At 49.4% G+C, this 18,059-nt stretch overlaps 1 protein-coding gene across 2 annotated transcripts in view; it reads left to right on the forward strand.

Annotated features, from left to right (window-relative positions):
- Positions 1-17,514, forward strand: part of LOC141077497 (uncharacterized) — a 30,352-nt gene extending 12,838 nt beyond the window's left edge. For both annotated transcript variants that reach the window (XM_073564474.1, XM_073564475.1), the window contains 14 exons: positions 6,080-6,121; positions 6,229-6,261; positions 6,423-6,708; positions 6,788-6,945; positions 7,313-7,354; positions 7,427-7,468; positions 7,546-7,804; positions 8,345-8,499; positions 8,751-8,798; positions 10,187-10,472; positions 12,170-12,330; positions 15,089-15,127; positions 16,377-16,415; positions 16,820-17,514. In XM_073564474.1, coding sequence (XP_073420575.1) covers positions 6,080-6,121; positions 6,229-6,261; positions 6,423-6,708; positions 6,788-6,945; positions 7,313-7,354; positions 7,427-7,468; positions 7,546-7,804; positions 8,345-8,499; positions 8,751-8,798; positions 10,187-10,472; positions 12,170-12,330; positions 15,089-15,127; positions 16,377-16,415; positions 16,820-17,418 — 2,189 coding nt within the window. In that variant the 3' untranslated portion in view covers positions 17,419-17,514. The remainder of the gene's footprint in view (positions 1-6,079; positions 6,122-6,228; positions 6,262-6,422; positions 6,709-6,787; positions 6,946-7,312; positions 7,355-7,426; positions 7,469-7,545; positions 7,805-8,344; positions 8,500-8,750; positions 8,799-10,186; positions 10,473-12,169; positions 12,331-15,088; positions 15,128-16,376; positions 16,416-16,819) is intronic.
- Positions 17,515-18,059: the final 545 nt, after the last annotated feature.

The raw sequence follows: 18,059 nt of genomic DNA on the forward strand, positions 1-18,059 counted from the left end.
AGATGTGACGTGGTGAGATGTGATGTGGTGAGATGGGACGTGGTGAGATGTGATGTGGTGATATGTGACGTGCTGAGATGTGATGTGGTGAGATGTGACGTGGTGAGATGTGATGTGCTGAGATGTGACGTGCTGAGATGTGATGTGGTGAGATGTGACGTGGTGAGATGTGATGTGCTGAGATGTGACGTGGTGAGATGTGATGTGCTGAGATGTGATGTGCTGAGATGTGACGTGGTGAGATGTGATGTGCTGAGATGTGACGTGGTGAGATGTGATGTGGTGAGATGTGATGTGCTGAGATGTGACGTGGTGAGATGTGATGTGGTGAGATGTGATGTGCTGAGATGTGACGTGCTGAGATGTGATGTGCTGAGATGTGATGTGCTGAGATGTGACGTGGTGAGATGTGATGTGGTGATATGTGACGTGCTGAGATGTGATGTGGTGAGATGTGATGTGCTGAGATGTGATGTGCTGAGATGTGACGTGGTGAGATGTGATGTGCTGAGATGTGACGTGGTGAGATGTGATGTGGTGAGATGTGATGTGCTGAGATGTGACGTGGTGAGATGTGATGTGGTGAGATGTGATGTGCTGAGATGTGACGTGCTGAGATGTGATGTGGTGAGATGTGACGTGGTGAGATGTGATGTGGTGAGATGTGACGTGGTGAGATGTGATGTGGTGAGATGGGACGTGGTGAGATGTGATGTGGTGATATGTGACGTGCTGAGATGTGATGTGGTGAGATGTGACGTGGTGAGATGTGATGTGCTGAGATGTGACGTGCTGAGATGTGATGTGGTGAGATGTGACGTGGTGAGATGTGATGTGCTGAGATGTGACGTGGTGAGATGTGATGTGCTGAGATGTGATGTGCTGAGATGTGACGTGGTGAGATGTGATGTGCTGAGATGTGACGTGGTGAGATGTGACGTGGTGAGATGTGATGTGCTGAGATGTGACGTGGTGAGATGTGATGTGGTGAGATGTGATGTGCTGAGATGTGACGTGGTGAGATGTGATGTGCTGAGATGTGATGTGCTGAGATGTGATGTGGTGAGATGTGATGTGCTGAGATGTGACGTGGTGAGATGTGATGTGCTGAGATGTGACGTGGTGAGATGTGACGTGGTGAGATGTGATGTGGTGATATGTGACGTGCTGAGATGTGATGTGGTGAGATGTGACGTGGTGAGATGTGATGTGCTGAGATGTGACGTGGTGAGATGTGATGTGCTGAGATGTGACGTGGTGAGATGTGATGTGGTGAGATGTGACGTGGTGAGATGTGACATGGTGAGATGGGACGTGGTGAGATGTGATGTGGTGATATGTGACGTGCTGAGATGTGATGTGGTGAGATGTGACGTGGTGAGATGTGACGTGGTGAGATGTGACGTGGTGAGATGTGATGTGCTGAGATGTGACGTGGTGAGATGTGATGTGGTGAGATGTGACGTGGTGAGATGTGACGTGCTGAGATGTGACGTGCTGAGATGTGACGTGCTGAGATGTGACGTGGTGAGATGTGACGTGGTGAGATGTGATGTGCTGAGATGTGACGTGGTGAGATGTGACGTGGTGAGATGTGACGTGATGAGATGTGACGTGGTGAGATGTGATGTGCTGAGATGTGACGTGGTGAGATGTGATGTGGAGAGATCTGATGTGCTGAGATGTGACGTGCTGAGATGTGACGTGGTGAGATGGGACGTGGTGAGATGTGATGTGGTGATATGTGACGTGCTGAGATGTGATGTGGTGAGATGTGACGTGGTGAGATGTGACGTGGTGAGATGTGACGTGCTGAGATGTGATGTGCTGAGATGTGACGTGGTGAGATGTGACGCGGTGAGATGTGACGTGGTGAGATGTGACGTGGTGAGATGTGACGTGCTGAGATGTGACGTGGTGAGATGTGACGTGGTGAGATGTGACGTGGTGAGATGTGATGTGGTGAGATGTGACGTGCTGAGATGTGACGTGGTGAGATGTGACGTGGTGAGATGTGACGTGGTGAGATGTGGTGTGGTGAGATGTGACGTGCTGAGATGTGATGCAGTGAGATGTGACGTGGTGAGATGTGACGTGGTGAGATGTGATGTGGTGAGATGTGATGTGCTGAGATGTGATGTGGTGAGATGTGATGTGCTGAGATGTGACATGGTGAGATCTGACGTGGTGAGATGTGATGTGGTGAGATGTGATGTGGTGAGATGTGATGTGCTGAGATGTGACATGGTGAGATGTGACGTGGTGAGATGTGATGTGGTGAGGTGTGACGTGGTGAGATGTGATGTGCTGAGATGTGATGTGGTGAGATGTGATGTGGTGAGGTGTGACGTGGTGAGATGTGATGTGCTGAGATGTGATGTGGTGAGATGTGATGTGCTGAGATGTGACATGGTGAGATGTGACGTGCTGAGATGTGATGTGGTGAGATGTGACTTGGTGAGATGTGATGTGGTGAGATGTGATGTGCTGAGATGTGATGTGCTGAGATGTGACGTGGTGAGATGTGATGTGCTGAGATGTGACGTGGTGAGATGTGACGTGGAGAGATGTGATGCGGAGAGATGTGATGCGGAGAGATGTGATGTGGTGAGATGTGACGTGGTGAGATGTGACGTGGTGAGATGTGATGCGGTGAGATGTGATGTGGTGAGATGTGACGTGGTGAGATGTGACGTGGTGAGATGTGATGCGGAGAGATGTGATGCGGAGAGATGTGACGTGGTGAGATGTGACGTGGTGAGATGTGATGTGGTGAGATGTGACGTGGTGAGATGTGACGTGCTGAGATGTGACTTGGTGAGATGTGATGTGGTGAGATGTGATGTGGTGAGATGTGATGTGCTGAGATGTGACGTGGTGAGATGTGATGTGCTGAGATGTGACGTGGTGAGATGTGACGTGGAGAGATGTGATGCGGAGAGATGTGATGCGGAGAGATGTGATGTGGTGAGATGTGACGTGGTGAGATGTGACGTGGTGAGATGTGATGCGGTGAGATGTGATGTGGTGAGATGTGACGTGGTGAGATGTGACGTGGTGAGATGTGATGCGGAGAGATGTGATGCGGAGAGATGTGATGTGGTGAGATGTGACGTGGTGAGATGTGACGTGGTGAGATGTGACGTGGTGAGATGTGATGCGGTGAGATGTGATGTGGTGAGATGTGACGTGGTGAGATGTGACGTGGTGAGATGTGACGTGGTGAGATGTGACGTGGTGAGATGTGATGTGGTGAGATGTGACGTGGTGAGATGTGACGTGGTGAGATGTGATGTGGTGAGATGTGATGTGGTGAGATGTGACGTGGTGAGATGTGACGTGGTGAGATGTGATGTGGTGAGATGTGACGTGGTGAGATGTGATGTGGTGAGATGTGATGTGGTGAGATGTGACGTGGTGAGATGTGATTTGGTGAGATGTGACGTGGTGAGATGTGATGTGGTGAGATGTGATGTGCTGAGATGTGCTGAGATGTGACGTGGTGAGATGTGATGTGGTGAGATGTGATGTGCTGAGATGTGATGTGCTGAGATGTGACGTGGTGAGATGTGATGTGGTGAGATGTGACGTGGTGAGATGTGACGTGGAGAGATGTGATGCGGAGAGATGTGATGCGGAGAGATGTGATGTGGTGAGATGTGACGTGGTGAGATGTGACGTGGTGAGATGTGATGCAGTGAGATGTGATGTGGTGAGATGTGACGTGGTGAGATGTGACGTGGTGAGATGTGATGCGGAGAGATGTGATGCGGAGAGATGTGACGTGGTGAGATGTGACGTGGTGAGATGTGATGTGGTGAGATGTGACGTGGTGAGATGTGACGTGGTGAGATGTGACGTGGTGAGATGTGATGTGGTGAGATGTGACGTGGTGAGATGTGATGTGGTGAGATGTGATGTGGTGAGATGTGACGTGGTGAGATGTGATTTGGTGAGATGTGACGTGGTGAGATGTGATGTGCTGAGATGTGATGTGCTGAGATGTGATGTGGTGAGATGTGACGTGGTGAGATGTGACGCGGTGAGATGTGACGTGGTAAGATGTGATGTGGTGAGATATGACGTGGTGAGATGTGACGTGGTGAGATGTGATGCGGTGAGATGTGACGTGGTGAGATGTGACGTGGTGAGATGTGACGTGGTGAGATGTGACGCGGTGAGATGTGATGCTGTGACATGTGATGTGGTGAGATGTGACGTGGTGAGATGTGATGCGGTGAGATGTGATGCTGTGAGATGTGACGTGCTGAGATGTGACGTGGTGAGATGTGATGTGGTGAGATGTGATGTGGTGAGATGTGACGTGGTGAGATGGGACGTGGTGAGATGTGATGTGGTGAGATGTGACGTGGTGAGATGTGACGTGGTGCAATATGATGAGGTGAGATGTGACACGGTGAGATATGACGAGGTGAGATGTGACGCGGTGAGATGTGACGTGGTGAGATGTGATGTGGTGACATGTGACGTGGTGAGATGTGATGTGGTGAGATGTGATGAGGTGAGATGTGACACGGTGAGATATGACGTGGTGAGATGTGATGTGGTGAGATGTGACGCGTTGAGATGTGATGTGCTGAGATATGACGAGGTGAGATGTGACGCGGTGAGATGTGACGTGGTGAGATGTGATGTGGTGAGATGTGACGTGGTGAGATGTGATGTGGTGAGATGTGACGTGGTGAGATGTGATGTGGTGAGATGTGACGTGGTGAGATATGATGAGGTGAGATGTGACGCGGTGAGATGTGATGTGCTGAGATGTGACGTGGTGAGATGTGACACGGTGAGATATGACGAGGTGAGATGTGACGCGGTGAGATGTGACATGGTGAGATGTGATGTGGTGAGATGTGATGTAGTGAGATGTGACGTGGTGAGATGTGATGTGGTGAGATGTGATGTGGTGAGATGTGACGTGGTGAGATATGATGAGGTGAGATGTGACGAGCTGAGATGTGACGTGGTGAGATGTGACGTGGTGAGATGTGACACGGTGAGATGTGACGTGGTGAGATGTGACGCGGTGAGATGTGATGTGCTGAGATGTGACGTGGTGAGATGTGACGTGGTGAGATGTGACACGGTGAGATATGACGAGGTGAGATGTGACTCGGTGAGATGTGACGTGGTGAGATGTGATGTGGTGAGATGTGATGTAGTGAGATGTGACGTGGTGAGATGTGATGTGGTGAGATGTGATGTGGTGAGATGTGACGTGGTGAGATATGATGAGGTGAGATGTGACGCGCTGAGATGTGACGTGGTGAGATGTGACGTGGTGAGATGTGACGCGGTGAGATGTGACGTGGTGAGATGTGATGTGGTGAGATGTGATGTAGTGAGATGTGACGTGGTGAGATGTGATGTGGTGAGATGTGATGTGGTGAGATGTGACGTGGTGAGATATGATGAGGTGAGATGTGATGTGCTGACATGTGATGTGGTGAGATGTGACGTGGTGAGATGTGACACGGTGAGATATGACGAGGTGAGATGTGACGCGGTGAGATGTGACGTGGTGAGATGTGATGTGGTGAGATGTGACGTGGTGAGATGTGATGTGGTGAGATATGATGAGGTGAGATGTGACACGGTGAGATATGATGAGGTTAGATGTGACGTGGTGAGATGTGATGTGCTGAGATGTGATGTGCTGACATGTGATGTGGTGAGATGTGATGTGGTGAGATGTGATGTGGTGAGATGTGACGTGGTGAGATATGACGTGGTGAGATGTGATGAGGTGAGATGTGACGTGGTGAGATGTGACGTGGTGAGATGTGACGTGGTGAGATGTGATGAGGTGAGATGTGATGAGGTGAGATGTGATGCGGGGGATGTGACGTGGTGAGATGTGACGTGGTGAGATGTGATGAGGTGAGATGTGATGAGGTGAGATGTGACGCGGGGGATGTGACGCGGTGACTATGTTTGGTCCCTCTGACACATGGCTGCACAGTGGCTCAACCGGTTCCTTCCTCCATGAAGTTGGTTTTCGCACTTTCGGTTACTTCCCCGCTCCTTGGCTGATTCTTTGCTCTTTCGTTCCTCGTAGATCAGGATATCTGGAGTTTATTGCTTGATTTATTCGATGATGGTAAGTATTCCATCCCCCGCCGTGCAGCACTCTCTAGAACTTGCCTTTACTGTTGCCTCTGCTAATTATGGATGCCTTACATTAGATTTGATTTTTCTGTCTTCTAGATTCTCAGGAAATTGTGGTTCCAGAACCTGAAGGTGAGTAAATAAGGGATCATCTGACCTAACTTCTGAGCCTGGTGGAATTGTGTAGGTCATATTACACCATCACCTCCCCCAATCTTCTCAGGTGTCGTCATAGTCAGTGAATGGTGTCATTTTGGTGGAAACTGTTTAAGGTACGCTGTGTTTCATCGCAGGAGAAAACTTGGCTTTCAGAGGAATCACGTCTCAGTCCAGCACTTATGATAAATTTGGAGCTTCTGAAAATGCCATAGACGGCTCCACCAGCGTCGTGTACATGTCCGGACATTGCTCTCATACCGACATGGACGTAGAGCCCTGGTGGAGGGTGGACCTCCTGAGCACCTACAACATCACCAAAGTCAAAATTAAAAATCGAGGTGATTGCTGCCAGGAAAGGATCAACGGAGCAGAAATTAGAATTGGAAATTCTCGAGAAAAAGGTGGAAATCGTAATCCCAGGTAAATGAAGTTGTTGCTTTAGTGTGTAAAGTAGAGGGAGTCCGGATATTGGATTATGTCAGCTCTGCCTTTCTCGCAGATGTGCTAAAATCAAATCACTGGGTCTTGGAAAGGAGGAAGAATATGTCTGTGGAATGGTCGGTCAATACATCACCGTCACCATCCCAGGCAGAGCCGGGTATCTGACGCTATGTGAGGTGAAGGTCTACGGCACCAATGTTTCTGAAGGCTACACAGGTAAGAGAATGGACAAAGCAACAGTAGAAAAGACCACCAATATGAAAAGTGCAAAGTGAAGGGTATGAACCTGTGCATAATCCATGTGAACGATGAAGAGGCTGCAACGATCACCTGAGCGCTGCAGCCACTCATAGAGCTGATTGGTTTGGGTGCAGAGCGTTGACCTTACACCATCATATCCAATTTTAGAAACCCCTAAAACTCCTTTTGTTAGTGCAGCGTTTAGTCACATGGAGGTTTCCACTAATCTTGTGGCGTGATGCTTCTATCCACTGCCCACATTTTGCTCTGAGAATCAGATTTTTTTGAGTAGATGGCGATGAGCAATGTATTCTTAATGAAAAGCCTATTCTGTATATTTCAGCCCCTGAGGTTAAGACGGAGTTCAACAGTGAAGAACATGACCGTACGTCTGGTAACTTTGTGTTAGCTGACAAGTAATGGACATGTGCACATCTATATTCTTTGTTCTCCACAGATGCTACTGAGCTGAGAAATGTCCTGAAGCACTCGAATGCTGGTAAGGATCCTCCTCGTCTGATAGTTCACCTTGTGGTTTTCTCCTTCTCCCAATATTATATCTCCTCTGTTCCTTAGCTCCTAATGTGGCGATGACTGCAACTGCAACACAGTCGACCACAGATGGGGAGGTTGCAAGTAACGCTATTGATGGTGACCTGGAGAAATGCTCCAAGACGTCAGCTGAGGACCATCCATGGTGGACCTTAGATCTGGGTTCAGACCACAAAGTCTTCTCCATTGCGGTGACGAGCGGGAGCAACTCCAGTGCTCAGGATCTTCAAGGAGCTGAGATTCACGTGGGATTTTCTGCAACTGGTTGGAAGAAGAACCCAATGTATATTCATGCCTCTTCTGTTACTGTCTTCGATCTTCCCTTTTGCATCTAGTCAATAGATTGGACGCCATAGCTGGAGTCTTACTACATCTCTGTAAATCTCTTCCTTCCCAATGTTCCAATGCTGAACTCCACCAATTACAAAATATCTTAGGTTTCAATGAACGTCACAGCCCCATCCAATGCTGCGTTACCCGACTCATTGGGGGGCAACTTATAAGGGAGCATTAAAGACGAGTCCAGGGATGATGCTCCGATTCCCATCACTGAACCAATAGGGACAAAAAACCTTGAGGTTCACAAGTTGTGGAAAATCTCATGCAAAAGACTAATTAGTCAGTGAGTACACGGGATTAGGAAACAAGTGACAAAGCTTAGAGAGGACCACCATTTCTAATTGTCGGGGAGATAAAAATCATAATTTCCTATTCCTAGATTCACTCAATTTGTAGGATCCTGGATTTTGCACGTGTCCTATGGTGCAGACATGAGAGCAGGGAATCTTCTCACGTAACGCCCTGTGATTTCTTTATTTCATAGATGTGGCACCATCTCCTCTATTCAGCCCGAAGAGACGTTTTCTTTCAACTGCAATGGGTTAGAGGGCCGGTTTGTGACCATCGTGATCCCACACAAGGCTTCTACTCTCAGCTTGTGTGAAGTTCAGGTGTTCGCCCTGTCGGTGGATACTCCAAGTAAGTTGTCTTTTTCACCTCAAGACATCTATTGAGATCAGTCCTACCAGATCAGACCCATCACTGATGTCCTTCATGTTTCGTGTCCACATCTAACAGCATGAGTCTATGGCCTGCAGGTGTTCACGGCGTCTGTACCAGGGTTGTGCGCTCTGCCTGATTCTTCTGCTCATCATCACATTAGTAGAAGAAAATGCCCCATTAGGACGGTCATTTGTAGGAATAATCTGAACATCACTTTTCTATTTCAGCTGGAGACTGGAATGGAGATTTTGAGGTTCAGAAGAATCATCATGGAGGTAAAAGTCAAATATCTTAATAATAATAATAATAATAATAATAATAATAATAAATGTTATTTCTATAGCGCCGACATATTCCGCAGCACTTTACATTTCAGAGGGGATTTGTACAGACAATAGACATTACAGCATAACAATAATCACATAGATCATAACAGATACCAAGAGGAGTGAGGGCCCTGCTCGCAAGCTTACAGTCTATGAGGAAAGAGGGGGACACGAAAGGTGGGTGGTAACAGTTGCCCTGATTGTTGGGACCAGCCATAATGTTAAGTGTGTAACAGTACGGACACAGAGGGCTAATGGATGCATAAAGCATGTGGGAACATGATGCGGGGAACCTGGTTATGGTAAAACTTTTGGCTGTGCCACACAGGGATAGATTAGGCTAATGTGTTGAGGCAATAGGCCAGTCTGAATAAATGAGTTTTCAGAGCACGCTTAAAATTGTGGGGATTGGGGACTAATCGTATTGACCTGGGAAGTGCATTCCAAAGAATTGGCGCAGCACGTGTAAAGTCTTGGAGACGGAAGTGGGAGGTTCTGATTATCGAGGATGCTAACCTCAGGTCATCAGCAGAACGGAGGGCGCGGGTAGGGTGGTATACTGAAACAAGGGAGGAGATGTAGGGTGGTGCTGAGCCATGGAGTGCTTTGTGGGTGAGGGCAATAAGGGCAATAAGTTTGTACTGGATTCTGGAGTGGATGGGTAGCCAGTGTAATGACTGGCACAAGGTAGAGGCATCGGTGTAACGATTGGCGAGGAATATGATCCTGGCTGCAGCATTCAAGACAGATTTGGTAAGAGGGAGACCGATTAGAAGAGAGTTACAGTAGTCCAGACGAGAATGAATAAGAGAAACAGTAAGAATTTTTGCAGAGTCAAAGGTAAGAAAAGGTCGAATTCTAGAAATGTTTTTGAGATGCAGATAACAAGAGCGAGCCAGTGATCGAATGTGGGGGGCAAAGGAAAGCTCGGAATCAAGTATGACCCCAAGACAGCGGGCATGTTGCTGGGGAGTAATAGTGGAACCACACACGGAAATGGCAATGTCGGGTATAGGTACATTAGTAGCGTGAGGAAACACCAGGAGTTCAGTCTTTGACAGGTTCAGTTTCAGATATAGTGAGGACATGATGTTAGACACAGCGTTTAGACAATCGCCGGTGTTTTCTAGAAAGGCTGGCGTGATGTCAGGAGAAGAAGCGTATAATTGGGTGTCGTCAGCATAGAGATGGTACTGGAAACCAAATCTACTGATTGTTTGACCAATAGGGGCAGTGTACAAGGAGAAGAGGAGGGGGCCTATCTTCATATGTTTAGTCATTGGGAGACATGTTTAGGATTATATGTTCGTCTTGTGATTCTATGTTTGCATTTCAAGTAAAAAACGTGGCTCCTCAAGGCATTCCCGCCCAATCATCCTATTACGGCAGCAGATCTGAAGTGCTAAGAGTCATCGATGGCTCTCTGTCCAACAATTACTTGGCTGGTGAATGCACACACACGAGGAAGGAGATGGGTCCTTGGTGGAATTTAGACCTGAACACCCCTTATCGAATCTCATCTGTTGCCATCACCAATCGAGGTGACTGCTGCCGAGAGAGGATTAATGGTGCTGAGATTCACATTGGGAACTCGGCTGAAGATGGCGGCATTAGAAACCCCCGGTAAGTCTTTATGTCTTATTGGTCAAATGTCTGGTCAGTGAGACTCGGGGATGGATACTGACCCTAAAAAAAGGGAAAGTCCAGTAGAGAAGAATAAAGTCATCGTGGACATACAGTAGGTTACGCCATCCAGTGAGCCCAGTCCCGAGCCTCCACACAAATTTCCCACCTTCTACTCCAGGAGTGGCCATTCTCATCGTGAATAGGGACCAAACACCCCAATTGTCCAGTCCACACCAACCAGATCTTTATCTATGCTATGTGTCATGGTAAAACATGATGACATGACAGAATCCTGTGGTCACTGTCAGCACTTTCTGGCCCCACAGGGGCACGTGCCATCTTTTTTCTTTTTTTTTTTGAAACATCATTTTTATTGATTTTGTAATGAAGTTGCATATTACAAGTTATAAACGTTGCATTGAATTGTTACAAAGAACATATTTAAACATGTGCTTATCACCTAAGCCTAGAAGCAAAAATAAACTTAACAAATATAAAATTATCAAAACCCCTTACGTCCACATTTTCATAGATTACATTGAATGCAGACACCTTATCTCCAACACATTTCAGTTTACCCAGATTACCACTCAAATCCTCTAATAGACACCAATCCGAATCCACAAAGGCGCTCCTTAAGTCTTGAGTTTCTCTGGTGGTCAGTGACGTTTCTATTTTCTCCATTTTTTAAAAAAAAAAATTTCGTCATTTTATCTTTATTTCTTTCTGTTTCTCTTTTTTCCAAAAATAAGACTGATGTTAACCCTTCCTTGATCTCTTTTACACCTGGGAGTGTTTTAGCTAGCCAGTGTTGCAGAACTAGACGTTTTGTCACCATTGCAATGGTGTGAAACAAGTCATGTAGCCGTCCCCCTCTTGTTTTACCTGTCGTACACAATGGATCTACTTCTACCCATATCCCACAGATCTTCAGATACATATCCTGGACTTTTAACCAGAGTTCTTGTGTCCTGGGACATGACCACAGTCCATGTTCTGTGTCTGTTTTGGGCATTGTACATTTTGGGCAACTTGTCTACCTATCAGGATTCTGCGGAGTCGGAGGTATATTGAAGCCACACATTGTTTTATGCATTACTCTGAACTGTCTACAAATATCTAAAGGGCTGTCACATTGTAGAAGGATCAACTTTATTCTCATTTGCACAAGGAAAGACTAGAAGCAATGGGATGAAACTGAATGGGAGGAGACACAGATTAGATATTAGAAAAAACTTTTTGACGGAGTGATCAATGAGTGTAACAGGCTGCCACGAGAGGTGGTGAGTTCTCCTTCAATGGAAGTCTTCAAACAGAGGCTGCACAGACATCTGACTGGGATGATTTAGTGAATCCTGCTTTGAGCAGGGGGTTGGACCAGATGGCCCAGGAGGTCCCTTCCAACTCTACGATTCTATGATTCTATGATTCTATGACTATCTCTCCATTGTTCATTGATGATATGCTTTCTTACCAATTCCCAGCCCCGCAGAATCTTATGCTCAAGTTCTTCATCATGTATATGTTTTTCCCATTTGTGAAATATTTTGCCCTTCCCTGAAGGGCGTAATATGTCCCTCTAATACATAAAGCTTTAATTGACTATATAACATCAAATGAAATCTCGGACCGTGCCATCTTACAGGCTCCATAGAAAAGATGTACGCAGCTAAGGACAATGTCATTTCTTTCAGGTGCGGAGTCATCTTCCGAATGAATTATGGGGAGACATTGTCCTTCAACTGCAAAGGAATGGAGGGAAGATACGTGACGATAGTGATACCCGACCAGAATCAGTACCTGTCATTGTGTGAAGTTCAAGTGTTTGGAGAACTCTCTGAAACATCTCCAAAAGGTAAGTAAAGTGTACTGAGGCATGTGCCTTGGGGGCTGTGTACTGGGGCATGTGCCTTGGGGGGCTGTGTACTGGGGCATAGGCCTCGGGGGCTGTGTACTGGGGCATGAGCCTCGGGGGCTGTGTACTGGGGCATGGGCCTCGGGGGGCTGTGTACTGGGGCATGGGCCTCGGGGGCTGTGTACTGGGGCATGGGCCTCGGGGGCTGTGTACTGGGGCATGTGCCTCTGGGGCTGTGTACTGGGGCATGTGCCTTGGGGCTGTGTACTGAGGCATGTGCCTCCGGGTCTGTGTACTGGGCTATGTGCCTCTGGGACTGTGTTTTGGGGAATGTGCCTCAGGGGCTTTGTACTGTGGCATGTGCCTCGGGGGGCTGTGTACTGAGGCATGTGCCTCGGGGGCTGTGTACTGAGGCATGTGCCTCGGGGTCTGTGTACTGAGGCATGTGCCTCGGGGGCTGTGTACTGAGGCATGGGCCTCGGGGGCTGTGTACTGAGGCATGTGCCTCGGGGTCTGTGTACTGAGGCATGGGCCTCGGGGGCTGTGTACTGGGGCATGGGCCTCGGGGGCTGTGTACTGGGGCATGTGCCTCGGGGCTGTGTACTGAGGCATGTGCCTCGGGGCTGTGTACTGGGCTATGTGCCTCTGGGACTGTGTTTTGGGGAATGTGCCTCAGGGGCTTTGTACTGTGGCATGTGCCTCGGGGGGCTGTGTACTGAGGCATGTGCCTCGGGGGCTGTGTACTGAGGCATGTGCCTCGGGGTCTGTGTACTGAGGCATGTGCCTCGGGGGCTGTGTACTGAGGCATGTGCCTCGGGGTCTGTGTACTGAGGCATGTGCCTCGGGGGCTGTGTGCTGGGGCATGGGCCTCGGGGGCCGTGTACTGGGGCATGTGCCTCAGGGCTGTGTACTGTGGCATGTGCCTCAGGGGCTGTGTACTGGGGCATGTGCCTCTGGGCCTGTGTTTTGGGGTATGTGCCTCAGGGACTGTGTACTGGGGCATGTGCCTCAGGGACTGTGTACTGGGGCATGTGCCTCAGGGGCTGTGTACTGGGGCATGTGCCTCGGGGGCTGTGTACTGAGGCATGTGCCTCGGGGGCTGTGTACTGAGGCATGTGCCTCCGGGTCTGTGTACTGAGGCATGTGCCTCGGGGGCTGTGTACTGGGGCATGTGCCTCAGGGGCTGTGTACTGGTGCATGTGGCTCACGGGCTGTGTACAGGGGCATGTGCCTCATAGGCTGTATACTGGAGCATGTGCCTCGGGTGCTGTGTACTGGGGCATGTGCCCCAGGGGTTGTGTACTGGGGCATGTGCCTCATGGGCTGTGTACTGGGGCATGTGCCTCAGGAGCTGTGTGCTGAGGCATGTTCCTCAGGGGCTGTGTACTGGGGCATCTGTATCGGGCGCTAGGTATTGGGGCTTGTGGCTCACGGGCCGTGTACTGGGGAATGTGCCTCGGGGCTGTGTACTGTGGCATATGCCTCGGGGGCTAAATGTACTGAAGCACGTGCCTCTGGGGCTGTGTACTGGGGCATGTGCCTCTGGGACTGTGTTTTGGGGCATGTGCCTCAGGGGCTGTGTACTGGGACATGTGCCTCAGGGGCTGTGTACTGTGGCATGTGCCTCAGGGGCTGTGTACTGTGGCATGTGCCTCAGGGGCTGTGTACTGGGGCATGTGCCTCTGGGCCTGTGTTTTGGGGCATGTGCCTCAGGGGCTGTGTACTGGGGCATGTGCCTCAGGGGCTGTGTACTGGGGCATGTGCCTCGGGGGCTGTGTACTGAGGCATGTGCCTCGGGGGCTGTGTACTGAGGCATGTGCCTCCGGGTCTGTGTACTGAGGCATGTGCCTCGGGGGCTGTGTACTGGGGCATGTGCCTCAGGGGCTGTGTACTGGTGCATGTGGCTCATGGGCTGTATACTGGGGCATGTGCCTCGGGTGCTGTGTACTGGGGCATGTGCCTCAGGGGTTGTGTACTGGGGCATGTGCCTCAGGAGCTGTGTGCTGAGGCATGTTCCTCAGGGGCTGTGTACTGGGGCATCTGTATCGGGCGCTAGGTATTGGGGCATGTGGCTCGTGGGCTGTGTATTGAGGCATGTGCCTCAGGGGCTGTGTACTGGGGCATCTGTATCGGACGCTAGGTGTTGGGGCATGTGGCTCGTGGGCTGTGTATTGAGGCATGTTCCTCAGGGGCTGTGTACTGGGGCATCTGTATCGGGCGCTAGGTATTGGGGCATATGGCTCGTGGGCTGTGTATTGAGGCATGTGCCTCAGGGGCTGTGTACTGGGGCATCTGTATCGGACGCTAGGTATTGGGGCATGTGGCTCGTGGGCTGTGTATTGAGGCATGTTCCTCAGGGGCTGTGTACTGGGGCATCTGTATCGGGCGCTAGGTATTGGGGCATATGGCTCGTGGGCTGTGTATTGAGGCATGTGCCTCAGGGGCTGTGTACTGGGGCATCTGTATCGGACGCTAGGTGTTGGGGCATGTGGCTCGTGGGCTGTGTATTGAGGCATGTGCCTCGGGGGCTGTGTGCCGGGGCATGGACCTCAGAGTCTGGCTGTCATGGTGGTCTACAAAAGTGAGACTGCACAGAAACAAGAAGGGTCATTAAGTTATATCTGGATAAAAAATAAGTTATTCCCAAATTCTGTCTCACATAAGTAGTTATTCAGTCACTTTTTGGGTGCCTCGGGGGCTCCACCACTCCAGCACAGGTTACATCTATTATATTTTCTTTCTTTCTTAATTCTTATAGTTAAAGAAGAATTGACTGAAATTCCTCCCACTGTGATGGGTAAGTAAGAAAACTCTGAGATCGCAGTTATACCAAGGTGTCATAAAATAAGTCCCCCTCCCCCGATTTCTGCGGCACGTCACATTAAGTAGGGATGCATTTGTTTTTAGGGTTCGGGGTGCCGGGCCCGGTTCCTTCACTCCATCCTACCACATAGCCTGAGCTAGTAATGGAGCAGGGGCCAGCTACAAGTCTGTGTATAGACGTGGAGACATGTCGGTGGACGGGGCAGGTTCTCCAGCAGCACAGAGTATTTCAGGAGAGAAGTGAATGTCTTGTGAGAATGGTAGAGGACAGGTTGCTGTGTGACAGCGGAGCTCATAGACTGGGGACGGTGCAGGAGAAGAGGAAGGATCTCTACAGTCTGGTGCCCTAAAAAGAGGTTGTGTGTTATCACATCTGCGGTGCGCCACCTATTGTCACGCAGGGAACAGCGCTGCCAGGCAGCATTGTGAGCGAATGATCCTCCATCACCATCATGGATTTGGGTTCTTCATGGTGTCTCCGATATCCCCACCTCTTCACCCTGAGCCTCCCATCCGCACACCACAACTGCAGCACAGAGGATGTCAGGTTCTGTGATGTCAGACTTACATCTATAATCTTTTCTTTCCTACTTTTTACAGTTCCAGACGTTTGGACTGGAATTCCTCCCACAACCATAAGTAACTACCACGAGTCTGAGACGCCGCACATTAACTAGTGGCGCATTTGTTTCACTGGTGTTGGGGGCCAGGGTGGGCTTCAACAGTCCGATACAGCAGCACAGAGGATGTCAGGTTCAAGTTCACTTGTGGCTCAGGCTGAATTTACTCGTTAGTCTTTTTCCCATAAGCCCCCCCAAAAATCGCCCGATTTTCATCAGTTTCGCTGGGTCTGATTTTCACTTGTGTTTTGCCCTTGTGTTCGCTTTTACCTCCCGTGAGTCATCCGTTCTGATATGAAAATGAAAAGTGATGGCGGCTTCCTGCCCCTCATAGTAAGCAGCCAGCGATAAGCGGACAGGACAAAGGCAGCACGGCTCTGGAGGGTCCGCTGGGACAGCGATCCACCTCGAGGCGTGCACGCGGACGTGCAGCAGGACGGTCTGCGCCGCTTAGTTCCTTCTCATCCGCCTGATGATGACTCATCCACTTGAGGGGCAAATGTCTCCTTTGGCCTAGTGAAAATACCCCACAATGTGCCATGTTCTCGCCGTAGTATGGAGCTCGGCCTCCTGGTATAATCCTTTTTCTCCTCATTTTCACAGGTAAAGAAGATTCGCCTGGTGTTCCTCCTGCGGCGACAGGTACGTGCCACGAGTCTGAGGTCGCACGGAAATAAGAAGGTCTCACTTAGGCTATGTGCACACGTTGCGGTTTGGGCTGCGGATTTTTCCGTGCAGATTTGGCAAAATAGCCTGCGGTTTCACACCTCTACAATGTTAAAGGTGTGAAACCGCTGTGGATTCCGCACAAACAATTGACATGCTGCGGATTGTAATCCTCGGAAAAAACCGCAGTGTGGGCACAACGGAGTTTAATATCCATAGGCTGACATGGTACTGTGCCATGTCAGCAGAACTGCTGCGGATCCGCAGAGCCAAATCCGCTGTGGATCTGAAGCAGAACCCGCAACGTGTGCACATAGCCTAAGAGTCCGCACTGCGCTGAACTTTAGGAATGATTTATTGTATTTTTGGATTTTCTTTAGATCTTCGCTCGAGATATTTCCGTTTCCCCAGAGAGAGTAACACGGACTATGTTGTCCTGACTCCGGCTGAGACCATGAGACTCACGGCCTTCACGCTCTGCATGAACGTGTCGCTGAATGTCTCGGACAACCGGGAGACCATCTTGTTCTCTTACCGCACAACCTACTTCGATGAGCTGAACCTCTGGCTGGAAATGAACGGGGACTTAGGATTTTACATGAGCGGGGAGGGATTAATGTTCCCGAAATTCGATAAGAGCAAAGAATGGAACCACATTTGTCTGACTTGGGAATCCAAAAATGGCCGCTGCGAACTGTGGGCCAATGGCAAAAGAATCGGAAACAAGGTTTACCGTAAGGGTCACACCGTGCGGCCGGACGGCATGGTGATTCTGGGGCAAGATCAAGACCAATTTGGAGAAGGTTTTGACACGGCCCAGAGCTACGTGGGAAGGATCAAAGATGTGAACATGTGGAAGAAGGTTCTGTCTCTAAAAGTCCTGCGATCGGTGTTTAAAGGCGAAGAAACGCGAAAAGGCACCATCTTTGATTGGGGTAACTTGTCCTATGACCTGAAGGGAGATGTGCAACTGGTGTAACAGATCGTCGTTCAGAAATGAGGGTGATGAGTAGTGGAGGGCAGCTTTATTATTCTGGTGGTGTTTGCGTGTCCGACAATAAAATCTTGTGTGTAATTCGGTATGATGTCATCGATGCAGAGTCTGTGATGTCATCAGGAACCAAAAAGTCCAGACTGCAAATATAAACTTTACCAAATGCATTACAGGGTCATAAAGAACCTGCATGGGCTGAAGCACATATATGGGGTCATCGGGTATGGTCCACGAACTACAGTGGGATCAGAGAACCAATAATACATGAACTTGACTTATTGCCAGGTTATAAAAGCATCTACTAATCTGCGGGCACCATGTGTCCTGCGGGAATAAAATAGAGTCATTTGCAAAGAGGGATAACAGCACAGTGTCAGTCAGCTGCATGTAGAGCCAGCAGGATATTGTCGTGTACTAACAAGTGCAAGGACTCGTGGGAAAGAAACATAATCTGAGATGTGCAGGTCAGGTCTGGACACCGGGTTACAGGACGCCCTGGAAACTGAATAATAAAAGCCGCAGACCTGATAAGGGATCGGCATGTGGATGTGATCTCGTCGATTACCACTTAAGGCAGGGAAGAAGCTTCTAGGAACTTAGTAGCATAGGGATCAGTGCTACGTAGT

Source organism: Dendrobates tinctorius, unplaced genomic scaffold, assembly GCF_039654945.1.
Source record: "Dendrobates tinctorius isolate UK_male_01 unplaced genomic scaffold, ASM3965494v1 ptg000455l, whole genome shotgun sequence".
In the NCBI taxonomy this organism is placed as follows: Eukaryota; Metazoa; Chordata; class Amphibia; order Anura; family Dendrobatidae; genus Dendrobates; species Dendrobates tinctorius.